Genomic DNA, 26,465 nt, shown 5'->3' with positions numbered 1-26,465 from the left:
CACACAGGAAACAAAGTGCAGGAAGAGGAGTAAGTTTCATTTGCAAAGGTTGAGTGGTGCAATATTTTCCTCACTGCATGCTAGTGAACAAAGTGAAGGAGAAGAGAAGATGTCCAGGCAAGGACCCCTCTGCCTGTTCACCTGCTTGGCAGCCATGGGTAAGTGCTGACTATCAGGATTTCACTCTGCTTAATATTCAATTACATATTAAAGGTGCTGTACAAAACATCGTCAGCTCAACTAGTAGAAACAAGTAAATTACTTTCAATATTACACGTTTTAAATTACAGTTTAGTTTTAGTTTTGCTATTCCTGACTAAATCTAAATATGTTGAACTGTTCACACCATTGTAATCAATAGACAAACTTGAAGTACTGTAGAGGAGGATATGCTTTCAAAATGGATGCTTAACTTGCACAAGGATCATTTATGTAAAAGGAAGGTGCCTAATGTTGCCATTGCCATCGGCTAATGGAGATCCCAACCAAATCAAAATCCAATGCTCTGAATTTAATTGACTTGTTAGTTGCTCCATTGTCACTATTTGGGGGCTTTTTAGAAAACAGAATTAGTCATCCTGTTGTTTCACGTCAATAAAGGTAACCGACTTCCTTTTTTCAATTTAAGGCAGGAGTTGGTTCGAACCACAGGCCACTTAACCTTTTTAAAACTAGATAGTAGTTGGTTTGAACCACAGGCCACTTAACCTTTTAAAACTAGATAGTAGTTGGTTTGAACCACAGGCCACCTAACCTTTTAAAACTAGATACAACTTCATTGTCGATTCATGTTTTTGAGACAGTCAATGATAAGCATTAACTATTGGCCATTTATCACACATTTTTCACAGTGAAAAAGTCATAAAGAAGTTATTTACAATGTTACAGCTACGTTAACTATTGATGGCAGTTCTGGTTGAACCACAGTAGCCTATAGCACACCTATGTTCAGCCCAAAAAAAATGTAAATGATGATTCCTCAAAATATGTTTATGCACCTTTTCATCCATGTGCACATCTTCCAGACTGAACCTTTACTTGTTCTCACCAGAGCCTGCGCCAGACTATGATCAGCTGGGGGGTACTGTTTGATGCTATATTTATAGTTAGGCTATTTATAATATAAGCAACGAATATTCCACCGACATGGTTCTGTGGCAATGCACCACATAACCAATAAGCAAAGCATCAACAATGAAGGTTCCAACACACACTGACCAGAGCCATTTATTTGGGCTGGACTAACCAATTATGGGACCCATGGCAAGATCGTATTTCACCAACTGTTAGCCTAAATTTAATTCAGAACACAGCGGCGCCACATGTAGTGTACATGTAACGATTTGGGAGAAGCCCAGGTAAAAATGGAAACACGTATAGTGTTTCCTACCCTGTGCTCTGACCTCTTTCTCCCCAGATGAAATCTCGCGTCTTGTGACGGCCGGCCGCCCAACAACCTGCCCGCTCGACCCTATCCCCTCCTCTCTTCTCCAGACCATTTCCGGAGACCTTCTCCCTTACCTCACCTCGCTCATCAACTTATCCCTGACCGCTGGCTACGTCCCTTCCGTCTTCAAGAGAGCGAGAGTTGCACCCCTTCTGAAAAAACCTACACTCGATCCCTCCGATGTCAACAACTACAGACCAGTATCCCTTCTTTCTTTTCTCTCCAAAACTCTTGAACGTGCCGTCCTTGGTCAGCTCTCCCGCTATCTCTCTCAGAATGACCTTCTTGATCCAAATCAGTCAGGTTTCAAGACTAGTCATTCAACTGAGACTGCTCTTCTCTGTATCACGGAGGCGCTCCGCACCGCTAAAGCTAACTCTCTCTCCTCTGCTCTCATCCTTCTAGACCTATCGGCTGCCTTCGATACTGTGAACCATCAGATCCTCCTCTCCACCCTCTCCGAGTTGGGCATCTCCGGCGCGGCCCACGCTTGGATTGCGTCCTACCTGACAGGTCGCTCCTACCAGGTGGCGTGGCGAGAATCTGTCTCCTCACCACGCGCTCTCACCACTGGTGTCCCCCAGGGCTCTGTTCTAGGCCCTCTCCTATTCTCGCTATACACCAAGTCACTTGGCTCTGTCATAACCTCACATGGTCTCTCCTATCATTGCTATGCAGACGACACACAATTAATCTTCTCCTTTCCCCCTTCTGATGACCAGGTGGCGAATCGCATCTCTGCATGTCTGGCAGACATATCAGTGTGGATGACGGATCACCACCTCAAGCTGAACTTCGGCAAGACGGAGCTGCTCTTCCTCCCGGGGAAGGACTGCCCGTTCCATGATCTCGCCATCACGGTTGACAACTCCATTGTGTCCTCCTCCCAGAGCGCTAAGAACCTTGGCGTGATCCTGGACAACAAACTGTCGTTCTCAACTAACATCAAGGCGGTGGCCCGTTCCTGTAGGTTCATGCTCTACAACATCCGCAGAGTACGACCCTGCCTCACACAGGAAGCGGCGCAGGTCCTAATCCAGGCACTTGTCATCTCCCGTCTGGATTACTGCAACTCGCTGTTGGCTGGGCTCCCTGCCTGTGCCATTAAACCCCTACAACTCATCCAGAACGCCGCAGCCCGTCTAGTGTTCAACCTTCCCAAGTTCTCTCACGTCACCCCGCTCCTCCGCTCTCTCCACTGGCTTCCAGTTGAAGCTCGCATCCGCTACAAGACCATGGTGCTTGCCTACGGAGCTGTGAGGGGAACGGCACCTCAGTACCTCCAGGCTCTGATCAGGCCCTACACCCAAATAAGGGCACTGCGTTCATCCACCTCTGGCCTGCTCGCCTCCCTACCACTGAGGAAGTACAGTTCCCGCTCAGCTCAGTCAAAACTGTTCGCTGCTCTGGCTCCCCAATGGTGGAACAAACTCCCTCACGACGCCAGGACAGCGGAGTCAATCACCACCTTCCGGAGACACCTGAAACCCCACCTCTTTAAGGAATACCTAGGATAGGATAAAGTAATCCTTCTCACCCCCCCCTTAAAATATTTAGATGCACTATTGTAAAGTGGTTGTTCCACTGGATGTCATAAGGTGAATGCACCAATTTGTAAGTCGCTCTGGATAAGAGCGTCTGCTAAATGACTTAAATGTAAATGTAAACGTATAGGCTTACCTGGGTTATCCAGACGATGTGCAGCCCAGCACTTGCCTGTTTTGTGCGTCTCCGCTGCAGGAGTGGCAATATCAGGACCATAGCCAGAGGCCAAGCGCTCGGCCAAATTGATAACTACAGAGATGCTAGCAGAGATGCGTGAATAGTGCAACAACAGAAATGTATGAATTTACTTTAGGAAACGTTTTGAATGGACATAGAGAGAATGAGCAAACTCGCACGCATACCCGTCAAAAGGACCCACCATTTAAAGCCACCAGCGCATTTCAAACACACAACAGCAAATCACATTTCTCCTTTCATAAAAATGTTGGCTATTAAAAGCCTAGACCTTGGATAATGCTAAAACAATGTAGCCTACCAAATGAATTGACAAGGAAAGTTTGAAGGGGGAGAGAGAGACAGCAATGCGATAGTAGACCTTTATTATGAAGGCCTATATTATATTTAAATCTGTCTCTGGTGGATATTATTGCCTCTGTCTTGCATAGCACAGGTCAGGTAGCATGGCAGCATAGGCCTACGAATGATTGATTAATATATGAAGTATCCTAGCTCAAAGCAAATCCCAGGAATAGCAAAATAGTTTGGTCACTTATTTTGAGCAATTTTGTGGAACTAATAGGGAGAAGCAGCTTGCTCTTCCTTGCTGAGTATAAAATAGGCTACAGGGTTGGCAATGAACTGGCAGGCAGTTTGACTGGCTAGAGCATGTAGCTCTGGTGCAGTAATATTTATATCAATAAATAACTGTATCCAAATGTTGATAGGTTTTTTGGGTGGGCACAAAACTCAATTTAGGGAGGCTTTGCCCCCCGCCCCAACGCCCCCATAGCACATGCACCGGGTATCACTGACCACAATCGAAAATATGAAATTATTTCCTGTGTTGTAGGGAAGATCAGATATCTAATATTTGTGTGAAATGCTGTTTAAATTATGTATTTTATTGTACATCGTGGATTAGGCCTACTAGACAGCAAATATTTACGAATATCATTTTTATGCATCTAACCCAAATAGTTGTCTGTCATCCGATTGTACCCTTCTTTCTTTTCTTTGCCAGCTGTCTCTTCAATGGCTTTCAACATAGATGAAGCAAACCCCAAAATCTACAAGGGGGAGGAAAAGGATTTCTTTGGTTACAAGGTCCTGCAGTTCATTTCTGGCAAGGAGAAAGGGCAAGTGTTATTGTTATCGTCATAGTGAAAAATGCGAAGTATTATGTTACAAACATCTGCAAAACAGTATCACACACCTGAGGAAACAAAAATGACCAGAAAAATATTCCTGTGTCTGCAAACATGCACTAAATATATCCATAGCAATGTATTTAGAAATATATGTGTCTCTGTGAGCTCCAAAAGTATTGGGACAGTTACACATTTGTTGTTGTTTTGGCTCTGTACTCCAGCACTTTGGATTTGAAATGATATAATGACTATGAGGTTAAAGTGCAGTCTGGCAGCTTTAATTTGAGGGTATCTTCATCCATGTCTGGTGAAGCGTTTAGAAAGTACAACACCTTTTGAATGTTAGACATACAAATATCACACCCCAAGACAGGGGAGTTATGCCTCTGTAACTTTCTCACTCATTATTATTCAAGACTCATTGAGGATGATCCTTTCATGGTAGCATCCACATATTATATTCTTATTTACTTTCTTAAATTATGTCAGCTGCACCCAATGCCCATTACTAATGTGCATCAGTGTATCAGTTATGCATACATTGACGGGATGGAAATTCTGACTTGTGTTCTGTCATATCACACCTCTGACAACATCGTGCTTTCCTCTTTCGCCATGCAGTTGCTATTCTAACCTTAGTAACCGAAAGAAAACAGATATACAACAGTAATTTACCAACATTGTCAGAAATGTTATGCAACCATTCTTGATCTAAAGTGTATCATATGTGATAGAAGTGGATGCAGTCTCATCTAAATTGACCAAACTAACATTTTTATTTCTCACCCACAGGGTAATGGTCAGTGCGCCATATCAGAAGAATGGATCTGGTGGAATCTGTAGATGTGCTCAAGACCGAACAAACTGTACAGACTGTTACACTCCTCAAGGTAGAGATGGATGTTGATGATACACTATACTGTACTTACTGGACTGCAATTTAGAAAGGTGGTTACCTTAACAAAATTAATAATTATAAGAACATTTAACACCTATTCACGGTAACCATGGCTAATCGAGTATTAAAATATTGTTGAAATGTCAACAGGATCTTGAAAATGAGAAACACTAGTTGATTCTGCACTCCTGCCTTTTCCCTTTCAACAGAAACTGACACAATCAAGTACATTGGACTGTCTATGGTTGCACAACCTACTTCTCCTCCAACGTTCACTGTAAGATAAACCACCAAACATTTAATTTGATCATGTTCTTGTTTTCAAATACTCCATGTGAGTGTACCGTACATATGTAATTTGTTTGGCAGCATTTACATAGGCAGCCCGATTCTGAATTGTTCTTCACGAATTGGTCTTTTGACCAATCAGATCAGCTCACCAATTAGTGGAACAAAGATCAGAATTGGGCTGCCTGTGTAAACCTAAATGACTTGTTTCACTTGAGTTATAAAACAACACCTCAGCAATCTAAAAATGATCATGGCAACTTCCAGTAACTCTCTCTTTTGAAGACATCTGAGGTCCACCAGACAATCCATTTTATCACATTTACAATAAGGTGACCACATTTCTGAAATTAAAACCGGGTACATTTCCAGTTCGGCGGTCAATATATCATTAAAATATCCAATGTTATTATCAATTGAATAAAAAAAAATGGGGACAATTCCGGTTTCGTGTATTTAGTCTAACAGGCACATTGTGACAGAGAAAACAGCTGTATTACAGAAACACTACAGACAAGACAGAACTGTCCGATCTAAACAGCCATTCATGGGTCCTGGTAGCCTGGGTAGAATAAGAGCATAAGAGAACATGAGCAAAATTGAAAAAACAGACAATAGTCTATGTGAAATACTTAACAACATAATAAAGAAATAAGACGACGATGAGATTATATTATGTAGTTACCATTTATACCAACCTAATCTGTATATTTCTCAGAAGAATGTCTCTTCTTCAGGATTGCTCTCTTTGGCCAGCTTCACCGTGAACTCCTGGCAGGGGAGGTTGCTCTTCTTACTCTCTTAACTTTTTCTTCTGCTCCAATCTTTCTCCTCCTCTTTTCCTCACCCGTCTTCCTTCTCTTCACCTTTCCACCTCACTCTTCTACACTCTCCTCGCTTCACTCGTTTTACTCCCTTCATTTCTTCTTCTCCTTCCTCTCCAATCTTCAATAACAAATAGTAACGTAAACTCACCCCATTCCGTACAAATGTGCGCAACCGCGACATTCAAACAAGGCTGCAAAGAAAACTAATGGGACTGTGGCGACTGTGTTGACTTCAAAATGTGAACTACGTTTCTATTCAAGCGTTGATTGACATGGTAATGGCTCTAGAGTGTTGGAAAAAAGTTGAGAAAACTGACCCTCCGTTACATCGTGACGTGTCATGCCGTAACGTACAGCACGCATAAAGCAACTATTTATGCCTTAAAATCTCTCTCCACCAGGTGTAGCACTTCTCTCATTGTTTAAAAACAATAAATGGACAGTAAGGGGGGAAGCCTAGTCAATGTTTTCGTCATCACTGCAAGCGATCATGACTCAAAAGCCACTATTTACTTCTGAAGATCAATTTAGCACCACCCTAAAAACCCGACTCAAATTCGACACAAACCTTAAAATTAGGTATGTAATGACACATTATATAAACTCTTTATAGTGTTTTATTTACATTTTTGAGGTGATAAGGTGATAAATTGGACAGATCGAATTTAAAAAGGCTGTTTCCCCACAGGACATCTCTCCTTCTCACTATCACGCATCAGTTTCGCTTCCCCACCCGCCATTTTTAAAAAGACCCGATGGGGCTCATTACCTTCTTGAATCATGCAGAAACGGGCAGCGTGGAGGTCATGTCATTGATTTTGTTGGAAAGGGGAGAAATTGTGCTTTACAATGGTATTGACATTACAGTTGATCTGGAAGTATTACGTTTTTGGGGCGCTAAAATAAGGTCAATTGTACGGACCAAGGCGATGTACAAGATTGAGTTAGTTTACGTTACACTATTAGATAAAATACTTAACAGATTACCATTGCTTGCCTCATTTTTGTATTTTATCTCAAAAACATTGTTTGGAATAATAAGTTGGCAGGCTCTGTAATCATATCTTTATCTTTCCTCCTCTCTCTTTCACTCTTCTTCCTATCCAGTCTTCCTCCTCTCCTTCCTCCACTCTCACAGAAAACATTATGCTAATGTTATCCATGAAAATGTCAAAATATATTTTCACACTACTTATTATAATGCCAAACCATTTTAACTGTGATCTACAAATAAATATTCTCAGAATTAATTGTGCACATTTAATAAAATCATATTTTCAAAATAGCCCGTCCACTGCATATTTATATGTGGACGTTTTTTAACCTTGCTACCATGACAGTAACAAGCGATCCTAGCTAGATAACTTAGTCGATATAGCTAATGTTTGCTAGCATAACCTATTTAAACCCTTATAGAACAGATCATCTATCTATATAATGAATTGAGACATTATAAAATTACTAGCTAGTATCTCAAACGATTGTAACTTACCTGGCTTGAAAATACGTTTGTGGTAATGTTGTGGATTCGCTTGACACCTGTTAGGTTCTGGCCGAGTTTTCCACAGCAGTTTTCTCTAAAACTAGAGCGAGCAAGTAGTTAGTAGAAGAGTGAATGAAGCTGCTATAGCGAGCAGCCCGCTCTGCTGGACAAAACAAGCACAACGCAATTGAGACGTCAACCGGTAGGCTCTGCTGCCCGGTCTTTCTTGCCACGTCAAATACTATTTCACTTTGCAGTCTGTTTTTAATGCACTGTTAAAAACGGGGACACTTCCGGGGACATCTGGTCACCCTAATTTACAATGACGTATCTCCTCATTCAGGCCTGCAGCCCTGGCCTGGCACACGAGTGTGATGGGAACTCCTATCTGAACAGTATCTGTTATCAGTTCAACAGCCAGCTCCAGATCACCTCGAACTTCACACCTGCCTTCCAAGGTATAACAATGAAACTTGAACACATTTGTAGATAACATAACCTAAGATTTTTGGTATGTATTGACTGTTTATTCATGTCATGCTAAATTACATTATAATTAGGTCACAAAATATGAATTGTGAATGATAAGATCTGGATTCCTGAATATGTGAAGAATGTTGTGAGTGTTATCCATCATATACATTTATGTAATTCACTTTCTCTTCCAGAATGTACTAAGAAAATAGTGGACCTCGTTTTCCTCTTTGACGGATCAGCAAGCATGACAACGGAAGAATTTGATGAGAACAAAGGTTTCATAGACAATATCATGACAACCCTAAAAAACTCCTCAATTAAGGTATTCATGCCTTTTAAAGCTCATAACTTAAAACATGCTCGTGAGGTTGCTGAACATACATCTGTTTATCTACACTCTTAGAAGTAAAGGTGCCTAGAAGAACCATTTGGGTTGCCACAACATATCATATTGAAGCCAGGGCTTTCAGATAGGCACTTTTTGGACACCCGTTAGCGTAAATGTCATTCCTGTTCATCATGTTAATTTTCACACTGCAAACTAAATCCTTGAATATTTATACATATTATATATTTAAATAAAATGTTAATAATATTAATTATGTTCACATATAGTAATAAAGCGACAACTATTTCCATTTTGGAAGAGCATAGGCTCTTGAGGAACACCTCTGTAAGCCTCATTGACACTACAAAAATATTAGTGTTTAACCTTCACATGTGATGACAATACAGCAGAACAGATCAACAGGAGCGACATTTACTCTTAAGGGTGGCCTACAAAATATATACAGTATCTTAAAGCCATGCCCCTACTAAGCCACGCCTCTAATCCAGGGTTCCTCCACGAACCCAATGCTACATTGAACCATTCAAAGTTCCTCCAAGAACCCCTCAACTAACCAAAGGTGCAAATATGAACCACTTGACTTGCAATGGTTCCTTGAGGATCTTCAGGGTTCCTCGAGTCACCACTAATTCTAAGAGTGTATGTGCTATTCACCCATGTTGCTGCATGGAAAGTATGGTATGAAATCAATATTAGTCATCTCCTCCTCTTTTGCAAACGACAGTTCGCAGCGGTTCAGTTCTCAACAAACACCAGGACAGTTTTCAACTTCAGAGACTACCAAGAGGGGAGAGCCTTGACCAAACTTTGGAAAGAAGAGCACATGGCTGATCTAACCAACACACATAAGGCAATAGACTTTGTCTTGTAGGTCCCAGTTGATAATTATGAATCAGTTTTACTTTCAAAGTTCTGACCGAATACTCCGAATCTGATCAAAGGGGATTGTGGTGTAAGAAAGATAGCTTGATCTGTTGTTTGAATACATCTATTTCAGGAAAAACATTTTTGAAAACCAAGCTGCCGGCGCCACCGCAGATGCAACTAAAGTACTGGTCATAATAACAGATGGAAATCCCAGCGATACTGATAAAAGGTTCAACTCTATCGAAAGAAGTGATAAGAAAAACATCATCCGCTTTGTCATCGGGGTAAGTCCTATAATATCTATAATACCCCCTACACAACACCACACAATTGTATGACTTAATTCCATTACAAGTGTTCATTCGTGTGCTAGTTAGCTAATGCTAAAGAAGCAGTATTTTTATCTTCTCGATTTACCATAAATTGTTGTGGGATAATTAGGAGTACAGCAACACCTTCCATCCCTGGATTGAGGTACATTTTCAAATTGTTTCACTTGAAGTTCACCGAGGTGCAAATATATTGGCATATGGCCGTTTCGACTAGTTGATCACCAGTGTATACCAGTGTTAATACTTTTAATGTATGATATCAATGTATGCTGCTTACATTTATGTGTTTCCCAAATATTACACTAGTTGGGAGTTTTTTAAAGCTGTAATGTATGTAACTTTTTGGGCCACCTGACCAATTTCACATAGAAATGTGTGTTATAGATCTGTCATTCTCATTGAATGCAAGTCTAAGAAGAGGTAGCTCTGGTAGATATCTTCTATGTGCGCTATTTCTATGCTCCCCGTTTTTAAGTTTCGATTTTGCATCTTTTACTTTCAATTTTGTACACCAGCCTCAAACAGCTGAAAATACAATATTTTTGATCATGGAAAATATATTTTACAGCGGTTTGGATGGTACAGTGATTCTCCACACTTGTTTGCTTTGTTCACAAACTGAAATTAAGCGAACTATTAGAAGTTCAGCAACCAGAAAATGGCAGAGTGATTTCTGCATCGTGTATCTTTAACCTGTTAGAATCCTTTAACATTGTGCTACATGCCACAGGGCCTACACACAACAAAGGCCATACTCTTGATCTTGTGCTGTCCTATGGTCTGAATATTGATAACTTGGAAACTGTTGATGTGTGTGTCTCTGACCACATCAGTATTGCTTTTAAAATGCTTTCTCCTCCACCTAAATGTGTCTGTTCCCACTCCCTCACCCATCAATACCTCCACAACTGCTAGTAAATTTACAAATGCTTTTTAATCCTCTACTAAGGATCCTGTTCTGTGTCATCACACTGATGATTTGCTGAACAGGTTCAATTACATAATGTATGTCAGGCTACGTTAGACTCAGTGGCACCAGTTAAAACCAAGAATAAACTGTCTGCCAGAGTCTCATCTTGGTTAGAGGACCACACTCGTGCCTCGAACACTCAAATAGCGAATGGAGGCCACTTTCTCGCTTGTAAATATTTGACTGGCATTGGTCAAACTACTCCGGTTATTTCACTGCGTGACAGGTGATATTCCGCCCAAACTCTGTATGCCATGGGCTCTCCAACCCTGTCCCTGCAGCTACCGATAGCTTAATTTGGGAAACCAAGTGAAATCTGTTAGGGAACATCGATAGTAACATGTTTCACAACTATTCAAAATCAAATACAAATGCGCTATAATTGTAGGCTAACTCTGAATTTGCTTCATTAGGCAAGACCAATTATGTACCAATCTTAAATTAGTGTTTTAAAAAAAAATGTTTTTCTGCCATGTGTAATATGCGGTAGTCAATGTATTGTATACAGTGCCTTCGGAAAGTATTCAGACTCCTTGACTTTTTCCACATTTTGATATGTTACACAAAAAATTATTAAATCAATTATTAAATCAAAAAAATCCTCAGCAATATACACACAATACCCCATAATGACAAAGCGAAGACAGGTTTTTAGAAATGTTTGCAAATGTGTGTGTAATGTGCATATACACATATATATATATATATATATATAGAAACATCTCAAGGATGATCAGTGAAAACAGGATGCACCTGAGCTCAATTTCGAGTCTCATAACCCTTTGCTATGAGACTCGAAATTGAGCTTAGGTGCATCCTGTTTTCACTGATCATCCTTGAGATGTTTCTACAACTTGATTGGAGTCCACCTGTGGTCAATTCAATTGATTGGACATGGAAGAACCTTCCAGAAGGACAACCATCTCTGTATCACTCACCCAATCAGGCCTTTATAGTAGTTTGGCCAGACGGAAGCCACTCATCAGTAAAATGCACATGACAGCCCCCTGGAGTTTGCCAAAAGAAAAACAAGGTTCTCTGGTCTGATGAAGCAAGATTGAACTCTTTGGCCTGAATGCCAAGCGTCACGTCTGGAGGAAACCTGGCACCATCTCTACGGTGAAGCATGGTGGTGACAGCATCATGCCGTGGGGATGTTTTTCAGCTGTCAGGGACTGGGAGACTAGTCGAGATCAAGGCAAAGATGAACGGAGAAAAGTACAGAGAGATCCTTGACGAAAACCTGCTCCAGATCGCTCAGGACCTCAGACTGTGGTGAAGGTTCACCTTCCAACATGACAATGACCCTAAGCACACAGCCCAGGCAACGCAGGAGTTGCTATGGGTCATGTCTCTGAATGTCTTTGAGGGGCTCAGCCAGAGACCGAACTTGAAAATAGACCTGAAAATAGCTGTGCAGAGACGCTCCCCATCCAACCTGACAGAGCTTGAGCGGATCTGCAGAGAAGAAGGGGAGAAACTCGACAAATACAGGTGTGACAAGCTTGTAGCATCATACCCAAGACTCAAGGCTGTAATTGCTCCCAAAGGTTATTCAACAAAGTAAAGGGTCTGAATACTTATCTAAATGTGACATCAGATCTGTATTTTATCTACATATATAGACCCATATAAGCATAAGCTCTATGCATATGGGTGTTTTGAATTAATCATCACCTTAGAAAGTGCTGTCCATTTCATTGTGTTAGTTGTTCTCGATGTTGTTGCAAAGCCTATGTTGTCCACTCAGTTTCAACCTGTTGTATCACAATGCTCAATGAGGTGTGGGTGGTGCTACCCAACGTTGTATAATGTAGGCTAAGTGTTTGATGTGATTTTTGATTGCATTTACATTGATGTCAGAGTGGTTAGAGGGACAATACAGCTCTGAGTAACAGGCCATTAGCCACCTGATAGTCATTAGCGAGTTGGGTGCTACTAACACATGTCCAGATTGCACAAGAGGACATTACCGTGACTCAGCAGTAACATAGAATTTGACTGCGGTCATGACTCATGAGTGCCTGTGCTGCAGTAATACGGTCACCGAAACAGCCCTATAGTGACCCCTGTCAATTCTTCCCCTTGGTGGTATCACCCGCAATCATAACATTCCGTTTCACTGCTATGCACGTAGCTCTATTTACCAATAAGACCCAGTGACCAAGCTAGCGTAGCTTCCATTCACAAGTGTCTTGTTGACATCAAATATTAGATGTTTGACCATTTATCCAGCTCAATGATAAGAAATCTGAAGTTATTTTATTTGGCCCCCACCGAACCTCGAGCTGCATGTAAAGAAGGTTGTCCAGACCTGCTTTTATGATATCATCTAAGAAATGCAGCGCCCTCCGTAATTATTGGGATAGTGAAGCACTTCTTTTTCTTTTGGCTCTATACTCCAAAAGTTTGGATTTGAAATGAAACAGTTACTATGAGGTTAAAGTACAGACTATTAGATTTGATTTGAGGGTATTTGTGTAAATATTGTTTGTACCATTTAGAAATGACAACACAGTAGTTCCTATATTTCAGGGCACCAAAAGTATTGGGACAACTGGATTGACAGGTGTTTCTGATTAGTCAGGTGTGTTCCATCACATCATTTTTGCTGGCATAAGAGCGCTGTCAATGTTTAGTCTTGATTCTAGGCTTTGCGTTTGCCTTTGGTGGAAGGAGAACTAAGGATTCCATTTTTAAGGCTTGGTTAAGCGCCATTCCATTTATTATATATTTTATCTCCCTATGAGCCTGGATGCAGCCTGAGATCCTCTGACAGGCCATTGTTGACCATTTCAAAGTCTAGGTTGAAAACGTTTCTTCATTCTCCTTCCTCCTGTCGTTGTTATTACTTTTTATTTTATTTTATGATGTGAAGCACTTTGTGACTTGTGACTTGTATACAAATAGAGTTTTATTATTACTCCTAGTCTCAAGGGTCCAGTCCAACGTCCCAGTTTTTTATTTCACCTTTATTTAACTAGGCAAGTCAGTTAAGAACAAATTCTTATTTACAGTGATGGCCTACACCGGCCAAACACGGACGACACTGGGCCAATTGTGCGTCGCCCTATGGGACTCACAATTATGGCCGGTTGTTATAGTCTGGATTTGAACCAGGTTGTCTGTAGTGACGCCTCTAGCACTGAGATGCAGTGTCTTAGACCACTGTGATGTGGATGTTTAAATATCATTCATATTGAAAAGGAAATTAGACATCACTATAATTCCTGCCCTCAATTGATATATTTCTTGGCAGGTCAAGAACGTTGATTTGACGAAACTCAAGTCCCTGGCATCAGAGCCAAAAGAGAACAACACTTTCCTCATCCAGGACTACAACGAACTAAAAGGAATCCTAGACAACTTTCAAAAAAAGATCTTCAACATTGAAGGTACAACTCTGGATTCAGATAAACTCTTAGTACTACTTACTTATATTTCAGCAAAGTACCTGTCAACTGAAAGTTGTTATTCATAAAAAAAACACAAGGTGGCACTACTGGTCACTTCCTGAAATATACTGGTATTTATTTCTGGTGATAACACCTTACTCAAAACAGTCCACAGTAGAAGTATCAATGTATCGCTACTAATATCAGTGTTTGTATGTTCTAGGTTCCAAGACTGCTCTGGCTGGAAACTTGACTAAAGAAATGTCTCAGAGTGGGTTCAGCGCTGTCTACGTTAACAAGGTGAGATACACAATAGTATGTCCAGCATGTTTTATCATCTTAAATGATCATTTGTAATATGTATAAATTGTTTAAAAATGTTAACTACAATGTACTACAAATCCTTGTAAATGCTTAAATACGCATTTATAAATGTAATGACCACCATGGCAACTAGTTTATAGACACAGTATATAGTTAATGAATGCTTATTAATAAAAATGTCATACAATATGACCCAATGTTTTATTTCCTCCACAGGACACCTTGGTTCTGGGCTCAGTGGGATCAAACAACTGGCGTGGATCTCTCTTTGAGACTGAGGGTCTGAGATCAGAGGAAAGGGAAATTCAGGACCCCACATTGGACAAAGATTCCTATATGGGTAATGGAACATTAAGCTCAAAAAAAGATATCGCTCAAATGTGAATTTGAACAAACACTATTTTCAAGGCTCTGTTAGTTCAGATGTTTCAGCGAAGGGAGTGTAGTTACAATGGGCCTACATTTCTTCATTTTTATTACAGGATACTCTGTAGCTGTTGGGAAGAGGAATGAGAACCTTCTATATTTTACCGGAGCACCAAGATCTGAACACATGGGACGGATCCTACTTTTTAACAAGGTTAACAACAACTGGACTGTAGCACAAAGCTTACCTGGAGAACAGGTTGGTAACATTAGCTATTTCTGCAAGCAGTGCGGTTTATCAATCAAGTTATACAATCGGGACAGCATGAAACTAGCTTTTGGGGTTACTTCAAAGGTTGAATCAATCCTCCGATAGTAAAGAGGAACACATGATGTCACTTTTTACGTTTACTTATGAGTTCCATTCAAAACCAAGGGACTTAAAACATTTCAAAACCATTTTTGTATGAATGTAAGTTTTGATTTTCTCAGATGGGCTCCTACTTCGGTGCAGAGCTGTGTTCTGTGGACATAGACTCAGACGGCAACACAGACTTCCTCCTGGTCGGTGCACCAATGTTTCGCCAACCCCCGAGAGAGGGCAGGATCTACGTCTACACACTGACTGATAAGGTGGGCTGAACTGTGAACCTCTGAACAACAGATTCAAATGCTGAATTTGTGGTTGAATATGTTCACCAGGGACAAAGTGATCTGGAAGCAGAAATATATTCATTTGGATGTACATATCCATCATCTTCAATAATAATGCACAAAAAGACAGTGTAATATGGATTTATCTTCATGTGATCTCTCCTCGCCCTTCCGTTATTAGCTGGAACTGAGGATGGAGATGAATGTTTCAGTGCCATCTCAGGGTAGATTCGGCTCCTCCATCTGCTCTCTCACAGACCTGAATGGAGATGGGCTGAAGGATGTAGCTGTGGGCGCTCCACTTGAGGACGATCACAGGGGGGCCGTGTACATCTACCTGGGTGAAAAGCTAAAGGGGATCCGCCCTGAATTCAGCCAGGTGAGGCAGACGAAGATGGAAATCATTCAAAATGGCCCTTCACGATCAAAGAAAACAGACATCCCTCCTGGGATATCAATATCAATGGCTTTTCATTAAATGTGTATGTCTTCTTACTGCAGCGCATCTCAGCTGTGATGATGAGATCTAAGATCCAGTTCTTTGGCCAGACGATTGATGGGAAGATGGACCTGGGTGAGGATGGACTGACTGATATCGTAGTAGGAGCGCGTGGTGCAGTTGTTGTCTTGAGGTACGAGTCCAAAAAACGATAAGAAAAGACAGCTGGTTTAAACAGACAGTTGTTTAACCAGTAAAAATATCTCACTAGTGTGCGATCTGCACTGAATGGGGGCTGCGCTCAATGAGATGTGGGCGGAGCTACCCAACATCGTACAATCTAGGCTAACATCCCAATCTTTATCTCGATCGCTCACAGGTCCAGACCGGTCCTCAGCGTCTCTGCTCATCTCCACTTCCATCCCGCGGAGATCAGCACTGATAGATTTGACTGTCTGGCAAAAGAGATCATTTCCCCCATGGTCACTTTAACAGCCTGCTTTAACATGGCAGAGGCAACAAAGAGTAAAGCTGGTAAGAACTCTCAGAACCTTCGGAACACTGATGGCTTTGTGCTTTCCAACAGAAATGAAGTCATGATCTGAGACCACATAATTGTGGCCTTGGTGGTCCAGGTCGGAGCCTCGGTGAATAGCTAAATCACTGACCACAATAAGTGTGTCTTGGTCTATTCCCAGTCTGAAGACCAGTGGAGGCTGTTGAGGGGAGGACGGCTCATAATAATGTCTGGAACAGAGCAAATGGAATGGCATCAAACACATAGAAACCATGTTTGATGCCATTCCACCTATTCCGCTGCAGCCATTTACCACAAGCCCGTCCTCCCCAATTAAGTGCCACCACCCTGTGGTGAAGATGAAGTCCGATTGTATCGAAAGGTTGTTCCTTGGTCTGGATCTGGGTCACAAGAGATAAGGTCTTGACTCCATCTCTGATTTCTAATGGTTTTCATCAGCAGGCAACCGTGAGGTTCGGAACTTCTCTCCCTGATAAGGAGGCCATTTCAGACTCTTGTGTACTTTTCCAGAGGTGCTGAGTGCAGGGATGAACGTCTCCTACCTGCTGGATGTGGATCCAGTGAGACAGAGGAGCCGAGCCTTTTACAGTGACACGAACAAAGGGGCCAGAAGACTTCTCTCTACTGTGGAGCTGAGAAAGGAGCGGACTTGCTTCAACCACTCAGTCTACATGACAGTATGATCAATGACAAACTGTAGCTATGCAACAATACAACTATAATGTCTCTCGTAAGGAGGGGATTTAATGAATAACATTAAGTTGTTAGGTTGTTGAATTCTTATTGTGTGTTGATTTTATTCAGTGATGAGGAGAACGAGGGTTTTTCAGGACTATGGATAGGGAAATTAATGCCACATTTTATTTTCTTCCAGCAATGTGTGATCGACACATTATCGCCCATAATCATCCAACTAGTTTTTTCTCAATCTGAAAGCCAACAAGAGGGTCTTACTGCCATTCTGAATACTGACAGTCCTACACAGGCTGTGGTCGAGGTACGAGGATACATTCTGGGTCTGACTAAAACCTGTTCCCTTACAAAGATCAACAGTTCTAGCAATGACTGTGGACTGAGTACTGTCATTTAGCCAAAGACCTGTGAAAACAGGTAATCTAAACACGTTGTCTTGAATTCATCACAGGTGCCCTTTGAAAAGAACTGCAAAGAAAATGAAACATGTTTGGCAGAGCTTGAGGTGGACTTCAACTTCATGTAAGTGTCTGATAAACAGAGGCAACATAAAGTAACTTGTTTGTAGCTGTAATAATTACTGACTGCTCTAAAAAAGCATGTTTTCTCTGACTGTATGTATTTTGTCTCTCTTATCAGCACATCAACTTTATTAGTGGTGGACCAGAGTTACTTCAACGTGACTATAAGACTGTCCAATCACGGGGATGACTCATTCAACACCAGTCTAACTCTCCTCTACCCTCCTGGCCTCTCATTCTCCATGATGCATCTTCTGAAGGTAATACCGACACCCCTCCATCTATTGTGTAATTCATTCTGATCTTTTCTTCTTGCTCTCATCTAAAACAGTGTTATTGAAACCTGGAGACCAAAAACATGTTCAGCCAATCAAGGGTTTGATGATTAGTTTAATCAGGGGTGTTCCTCCTGGGCTGGAACAAAAGCTTGCCTTGCTCATCTTGTGGGTCTGCAGAACCAGGATAGAAGACCGTTGATTCAAACATCAGTTTGCCGCCAAACATTTAAATTTAACATGTGCTAATTATTCATAAAATGAAGCAACATATTAAGAGTTGAATTGATTCATTCTTGAAACTTTTAACATGCTTGTTTGTTTATTATAGATTATGTCAGGGACTCAGATGTACAAACCGGAATTATTTACACACTTGCCGTATTGTCTGTATTCCATAGTCTACAAGGAGAACGGTGTTCAGCTGTGGTGGTCTGGAAGGTGAAATGGACAGAACTACATGCAGTGTCAGCCTCCCTGTCTACCGTAGTAAAACCACGGTGAGTAATTACTTAGATATACCTGTAAAGAATGCTGTGAATCCACTGGTAAATCTTTTAAAATGTTGTCCTTAGATGATAGACTCAGAGCTAACAGCAGTGACAACGCAGTAACTCAATGTCATTAAAACAGTTTTGATCTCTGAGTGATATATGCCTTGTGAGGAAAAAATTCAATTGACTCCATTTTGAATTCAGGCTGTATCCAAATGTTGAATAGGTCAAGAGGTCTGAGTACTTTATGAAGGCATGCCGTGAACCTTTTTTTCTCCCCACTTTCCCATTTTTTATGATCTCATTTCAGATCGTCTTCATTTTTTCTTCTTAACGATGCCATCTTCCTTCTCAGGCAGTGTTCACCAGTAAATTCCATATTTTGAATACATACGACTGGAAGGACACAATGGAGATGACCGTCATCGGCCTGAGGTAGAAAATCTGCTTCCAGTGTGAACATGTTAGAGCAGCAGCTAGACGAGAGATCAGAATCAGTCCAGGAAACACCCTTCATTTCCCCATGCAGTCGAAGTTTTGAACAAAACATTGCTTAAAACTAACTCGTTTTATACAACCTCAATACCTTCTACTCAATTAGCTGAAGGACTTTGTAGCATTCCATTTATGTACACAAAACATGAATTAGCCTTTGCTTTATTTACAGTGACAACGGAAACTCAACCAATAGTTCCCTTACCAGGACCATCCCTGTTCAATTTGCAGTTGACCTGGTAGCAAAAGCGTAAGTCTTCACAGGACTATACTTGACATTTTGTTTGAGAATGACTCCATCAAGTTAATTGAATATAATCAAAGGTGACTTATCTTTTTGTTGTTGTTGAAGCCTTCCCCAAGACTCCACCACTTACATGAACTTTACTCTGGAGGACACATCACCTAAAAGACTGGTGAATGTATATGAGGTAAACAATCAACTGCTATCGCTGTGACTGACATTAAAAAGTGTAATTCACACGATGTGGGGGTAATGTTCTGTGTTTTAAACAAAACATACTTTATTGTTACTCAAACCATTTACATACATTCAATAATAAGATATTGTGAATTATCTGATTAATAGAATAGTTTGAGTAATGCAAGATATGGAAACATTAAGTGAATGAGAGAGTATAGAAAACAGTAAATACATATGAGATGAGTAATGCCAGATATGTAAACCTTATTAAAGTGACTAGTGTTCCATTCCTTAAAGTTGCCAGTGATTTCTTTATTTCTTTATACGGACTCGGGAGAGGCGAAGGTCGAGAGCCATGCGTCCTCCGAAACACAACCCAACCAAGCTGCACTGCTTCTTGACACAATGCCTATCCAACCCGGAAGTGAGCCGCACCAATGTGTCGGAGGAAACACCATACACCTGGCGACCGTGTCAGCGTGCACTGCACCCGGCCTGCCACAGGAGTCGCTAGTGCGCGATGAGACTAGGATATACCTGCCGTCCAAGCACTCCCCTAACCCGGACGACGCTGGGCTAATTGTGCGCCACCCCATGGGTCTCCCGTCGCAGCTAAAGCGGCCAGGGATTTCTAGTATGTGCCTATAGGCCTCTATAATGTGCTAGTGATGGCTGTTTAACAGTCTGATTGCCTTGAGATACAAGCTGTTTTTCAGTCTCTCGGTCCCAGCTTTGATACACCTGTACTGACCTCGCCCATGTTGACTCCAATGCTTCCCACAGTTGTGTCACGTTAGCTGGATGTCCTTTGTGTGGTGGACCATTCTTGATACACTCGGGAACCTGTGGTGCGTGAAAAACTCAGCAGCGTTGCAATTCTTGACACAAGCCGGTGCGCCTGACACCTACTACCATACCCAGTTCAAAGACACTTAGATGTTTTTTCTTGCCCATTCACTCTCTGAAAGGCATATACACAATCCATATCTCAGTTGTCTCAAGGCTTAAAAATATTTTTACCTGTCCCCTCGTCTTCATCTACACCTATTGAAGTGGATTTAACAAGAGACCAGGGATAAGCATTCACCTGGTCAGTCTATATCATGGAAAGAGCAGGTGTCCTTAATGTTTTGTACACTTAGTGTATAAAGTTTGTATGTGAAAAGTGATTATAAGATGGATGCGTTAGGATTTTCTAGACTCGCATCACTCGCACCACAGAGGGATGCTCGCGGTGCTCATGACAGCAAATGCGCAGATACACCATTAAAGGGATACTGCAAGATTCTTGTTCTACTTACCCAGAGTTGGATGAACTTGTGGAAATAATTTATTTCTCTGCATGCAGTACGAAGGAAGTTAGTGGTCGTTTTGCGAGCCAATGCTAACTAGCGTTAGCTATCGCAATGACTGGAAGTCTATAGGTATGGTAGCATAGCTCTCTCACAGTATCCCTTTAAAGGAGTTAACATGTTCCAATCATTTGTAAAGATTGCGAATAAGATGTTTTAATAGGTTTACGCTTACTTCGCTCATGAGCGTACGGCGATTTTAAGATAATCGGAGAAAGGTATTTACATGGCGAATGCTAAACTGAGTATTGCCATAATCAGTTTAATATTGAATTATTTGTGTGCATATCAATATATTCTCTGCCCACAGGAGGTTGGTGGAACCTTAATTGGGGAGGACAGGCTCGTGGTAATGGCTGAAGAGGAATCAGTGGAATGATATCAAATACGTCCAACACATGTTTGATGCCATTCCATTTGCTCCATTCCAGCCATTATGAGCTATCCTCCCCTCAGCAGCCTCCACTGCCTCTGTCGCCCTAAGCTTGCTCATTTGGGGGTTTAAGTATATGTTTTGTTACACGTTCTGTGACAAATGCCTTTGTATAAAATCTCAATATAAATGTCATTGTTAGGTTGATTGATTGATTGAATGTGTCATTGTTTATAGGTGGAGAACTTGGGATTTAAGTCTGTACCAATCACAGTCACCTTCACTTTCCCAACTAAGCTTGAGCACAAATTTGAAATGAAGGACTACCAAATATCTGTCTTACAGGTAAATTGTTCACATTGCTTACAAAAATGCTGACATTTTACTGACACAATTTATTTCAATAGGAAACAGCCTAATACAAGTTTCCTTTCTTTTAAGAACCATACTCAATGTGGAAAGATGATCAATTCAACAACAGAGGTGAGTATTCAAATATGCCACTCACTCTTGACATTGTTGGTAACCGATTCAATCTGGTTACAACTCAGTATAGAAATCATGTTACTGAAACACACATTTTGCTTCTGACTGTGTTTACAGTACTGCTCTCCAGACAAATACTGCAAGTCCATCGAGTGTGAAAGTTTCCTTTTGGAGAAGTTTTTGACAGTTACATTTGTGCTGTCTGGAACTGTTTCCTTCAAGGACCTCGATCAACATGCAAGGGTCTGTATTAAGACTACTTGAACAAATGATGGTACAGAGTAACAACATGCTAGTAATGAATGAGACTTTGGGACAGCAAACATCCCTCTTGAAATCTTTGTCATGCTTATTATTCATTAGCACGCGACACCATTTAAAACGTGCAGAGTGGTCAGGACCAGTGTGCTTACATACAACTTATTATACTTTTATATTAGTATATATTAAGTATATATTATACATTTTCAAGTATTGAGATTTTTGTCCTCCATCCACTTCCATGGGATTTCTTCAACATTCAAAAGGTTCCATTGTTACAGACTCCCATAAATTTCAACATTCTATTATACAAATCAAGACGTTAAGATGTCTTAACAACCGCATCAACTTCATTCATTAAGTTGACTTCCCACTGTTGAATACGCCATGCAAATAGCCTAGTAGTGGCAAATAGCCTAGTAGTTTAACAAAACTTTTGCAGGCTTTTGAATGGGCAAAATTGTAGAGCAATAGTTAATAAACTTGAAGCCTATGCAAAAGACCAGGGACATGACCACGGAAGTATGACGTAGGAACGTGTCACTTGCTTGGCTTATTAACTGCCATAGAACTTTCAGAGTAATAGCACTGGGTGAACACATTCTAAAGCATGAGACAATGAGTAAACGGTGACTGACAAATCAGCTACGTTCCCAACAACGTAGACAAAAACGTAGAGGGTATGACTACTTGGTCTACTTCTCTGCTTTTCAAATCTAAAATCAGAACAGAAATATCTTCTACCCATCAAATGATGCAGCTTTGTTAGTTACTGCATCGACTACATTTTCTGTCAACTTTTACAATCTGAAATTTTCACCACTTTCCGAGCATTTTATACAACAACTTAGACGTAACATATGGGTCGACTTCTCTGCGATTCAAATCTGAAATCAGACAGTAACCACAACTATTTTTGTCTAAACTTTTTGAAACAATTGCCGTTTTGACCACTTTCCCAACAAGTTAGACGACAAACGTAGAGCTTCATCTAACTTCTCTGCTATTTAAATCTGAATTCAGAACACTTCTTCTACTACCAAAAAATACTTTAAAGAACTGAAGCAAGTAACACAATTTTACTTAATGTAAAATGACCACCTAGTTCTACTAACAATATCTCACTTTACAGAGATTGTCATTGCCAAAGAAATTCACTGGGGAGAGAGAAACAGTCAATTTCATCAGTTTTGTCAAACTCAGCTATGACAAAAGACGATATGTCCAGACAGCAAGTGACCCAAGGGTAAGTTTCCTGTCAAAAACCTAAAACAAAAATACAAATATTTATTGAGCAAATATTCACAAAAGCATCAATTTTGTATGTATTTATTTGCTCATTAGGATAACTCTTCAAGCTTCCACCAAACACAGGTAATTTCATTTGTGGAATTAAACAGATTCACTGTATAAGAATTGATTTTAAAAATGCTTGTTCCATCGTCACTCATTGTCTCAAAATGTATTCCTCCAGATTGATGTTCAGGCTGAGCTCATCATTCCTCCCCATAGAAACCTGATAATAGGGACAGGAGTTGGAGTAGGACTCTTCCTCCTGATCATCATCACAATGGCCATGTATATGGTGAGTATCAAAGCTGCGACAGAAACTTTACTTGTGCATTGTAAAGGACCAACACTTTGATTCATATTCTTCACATTGTTTTTCCTTTCTACTCAGCTGGGATGTTTCAAGAGAAAAAGGCCTGTTGATAATGCACAGGAAGATGAGAAAGAAGGGGAACAGCGTGAACAAGAGCTACAGCCTGAGAGTGGAGCAGTGGAGTCAAATCTTCTCCTTGATGAAAGTCAAACAGAAAACAATGGCTTCCCCATTAGTGAGGTGGTAGGGGAGGGACTAAAAGAGAAACAGGATGTGTCAGTCAGGAGCAGGCTAATGGAGTAGAGAAACTCTTTTCATGCCACTTTCCATATGGAAGGGACTTTTTAATAGCAGGTTAGGAGAACTTACGCAGCAGGTTAAGATAATTAATGCAGCAGGTTAGAGAAAGGAGTGGAGGTCAGAGCAAAAAAAACTTAGATATAGAATAATTGTTTGATTAATTAATATAGATTCTGACCTGACCACAGAACCACGCATATCACTCAATGTGATTAAGTCTGAAATACTTTTTCAAAAATAATGTTTCATGGACATTTATGTTTGATAAAACATGACCAAAGTAATTCAGTATTATACATACTATATATACTGTTTCAATGTTTATGTCAAGGTAGAAAATATGACTTTATATGATTGCTGTAATGTCATTCATTTAAATTACTATGGTCTTGCTAAAGAAATGTACATTATACTGTAAGATGTACACTATATAAATATATACAAAAGTATGTGCACACCCTTTCAAATGAGTGGATTCGGCTCCTTCAGCCACACCTGACGCTGACAGGTGTATGAAGTTGAGCACACAGCCATGCAATCTCCATAGACAAACATTGGCAGTAGAATGGCCTTACTGAAGAGCTCAGTAATGCATAGCCATAACATGATGCAGCCACCACCATTTCTTGAAAATACGGCGAGTGGTAGTCAGTGATGTGTTGTGTTAGATTTTTAGCAGTATTTATTTTGGAGAATGCACGTTTTGTAATATTTTTATTCTGTACAGGCTCCCTTCTTTTCACTCTGTCATTCAGATTAGTATTTCGGAGTAACTACAATATTGTTGTTCCATCCTCAATTCTCTCATATCACAACCATTAATAATTAAATTCTGTAACTGTTTTAAAATCACCATTGCCCTCATGATGAAATCCCTGAGCAGTTTCCTTCCTCTCCGGCAACTGGATGGACGCCTGTATCTTTGTAGTGACTGGGTGTATTGATACACCATCCAAAGCCTAATTAATAACTTCACCATACGCAAAGGGAAATTCAGTGTCTGCTTGAATCATTTTTACACATCTACCAATCTGTGCCATTATTTGCGAGGCATTGAAAAATCTCCCTGGTCTTTGTGGTTGAACCTGTGCTTGAAATTCACTAATTGATAAAGTGGTCTTACAGATAATTGTGTGTGTGTGTGATTTGTTAAGCACATTTTTACTCCTTAAATCATTTAGGCTTGCCAAAACAAAGGGGTTGAATGGTTATTGCCTAAAGACATACATCTACAAACAAACGTTCACCGACATTATGGGTGGTGTGTGGAGATCAGTGAAACAAAATATCAATATCATCACATTTAAAGTCAGGTTGTAACACGTGGAACAAGTGAAGGGGTGTGAATACCTTCTGAAGGCATGAAAACCTTTACTTTCAGTTGTACATGTTACTTGTTTCATTTCAACTTTAAGTGGGTAGAGTATTCAGGGGAAGTACTATATATTCAAGATCTGGTGTATTTGTTCATTGCACACCAATATACTTTTGAGTTACTGTAAATACTAAGTTGAGAAAAATTCATGATCAGATCATTAAAAAACGTGCAACATGCAAAAGAAACAAAAACTATGGACAAACGTTTAATACTAATCACAGCCAAATCCTGAAAAGGCTCAACATAATATACCTTACTATAAGGAGGGAAGACCAATACATGCTGTGTGTGTATAACATTGTCCTCATGGGAATATGGGCCAGTTGACTGTAATAACACTCCATTGTTCACTCATCAAATAACAGGAAATGTAGTCTGCAGGAGTGGAGGACGAGAGAAAGGGTAAGTTGTTACTAGTTTACTGGCTAAGTGTTTTAGTATGTTACTTTCTGCTTTAATCAAATTCAATGAACATGATTAGTGTTGATTAATTCTATCAAAAAACATTTAAACATTTCTGTGAGCTGTATGCCGCATGTAACGTAAAATCCAGACCCCATTTAGTCGACTGGTCGATTGTTTGGTTGATAGGTTGTTGGTCGACAGCTTTTTTTAGTCGAGCAGTCGCAATATAATTTAAATAAATCATGGCACATGAGACACCAGTCTGATTCGCTCCTGTCTCAGTGGACTAATCCCATTGTGAAGGCCACAGGGATGACACAGTGTCACATCTGCTCCTGCCCCGCCCTCATCCGGTGTCTCCTTGACCTGCAGGCACTCCCCCAGTACACTCTCTCTCTTCCTCTCCCTCTGTGTGTGTGATTGTGTGGTTGGAGACAGGTGTGCTGGTGTGCAACCCGTTCCATAATCAAGACCTCTACAAATACTCAATCCTGCTACTTCCACTCTGCCAGATCGTAATCGCTATTCAGTCAGTCATGCGTTTAGCTATTTGTTATTATTTAAGATCCTGTATCCTGCTGTGCCTGTTTCCCTGCCTGATTCTGTTTATCCTCTCACTGCAGTTTTGCCACTCTGACTTTGCTTCCTGTCTCCTGTTCCACATCTCACCACCCTGCTACCCTGTTCTGGATTCAGCACACTACCACCCCCTTGGATTCCGCTCCGGACCTGTTTACCCTGTCCCAACCCAGCTCACTCCAACCTCAGCCTCCACATCTGGTTCTCTGCAACCCATCCGAGCCCTGTGTCACAATAAATATCTTGGTTCATTCATCCCTGTTTCCTTTTCTGAGTCTTCTCTTTGGTTCCCCTGTGCT

The 26,465-nt window shown here is 40.7% G+C and overlaps 1 protein-coding gene and 1 long non-coding RNA gene across 2 annotated transcripts; one reads left to right on the top strand and one right to left on the bottom strand.

Moving 5' to 3' along the window:
- Positions 1 to 24,933, top strand: LOC124015537 (integrin alpha-L-like). Its single transcript, XM_046330815.1, has 31 exons — positions 1 to 158; positions 4,194 to 4,308; positions 5,113 to 5,210; positions 5,428 to 5,495; positions 8,160 to 8,274; positions 8,485 to 8,615; positions 9,367 to 9,509; positions 9,640 to 9,793; positions 14,071 to 14,206; positions 14,430 to 14,506; positions 14,747 to 14,870; positions 15,013 to 15,155; positions 15,389 to 15,529; positions 15,732 to 15,929; positions 16,052 to 16,182; positions 16,369 to 16,523; positions 17,038 to 17,204; positions 17,402 to 17,524; positions 17,672 to 17,742; positions 17,860 to 18,001; positions 18,418 to 18,516; positions 18,866 to 18,945; positions 19,178 to 19,255; positions 19,358 to 19,436; positions 21,392 to 21,499; positions 21,596 to 21,637; positions 21,758 to 21,883; positions 23,034 to 23,147; positions 23,246 to 23,275; positions 23,376 to 23,486; positions 23,583 to 24,933. The coding sequence occupies exons 1-31, from the start codon at positions 110 to 112 to the stop codon at positions 23,805 to 23,807; spliced, it is 3,573 nt and encodes a 1,190-aa protein (XP_046186771.1). The 5' UTR covers positions 1 to 109; the 3' UTR covers positions 23,808 to 24,933.
- On the bottom strand, positions 5,080 to 8,248 carry LOC124015539. Its single transcript, XR_006835177.1, has 3 exons — positions 7,826 to 8,248; positions 6,205 to 6,451; positions 5,080 to 6,068 (listed from the first exon to the last, which is right to left on the bottom strand). It is a non-coding gene; the product is annotated as an uncharacterized LOC124015539 (long non-coding RNA).
- Positions 24,934 to 26,465: the final 1,532 nt, after the last annotated feature.

This window comes from Oncorhynchus gorbuscha, linkage group LG26, assembly GCF_021184085.1.
Source record: "Oncorhynchus gorbuscha isolate QuinsamMale2020 ecotype Even-year linkage group LG26, OgorEven_v1.0, whole genome shotgun sequence".
Classification (NCBI taxonomy): domain Eukaryota; kingdom Metazoa; phylum Chordata; class Actinopteri; order Salmoniformes; family Salmonidae; genus Oncorhynchus; species Oncorhynchus gorbuscha.
This window is presented reverse-complemented; position numbering and strand designations above follow the sequence as displayed.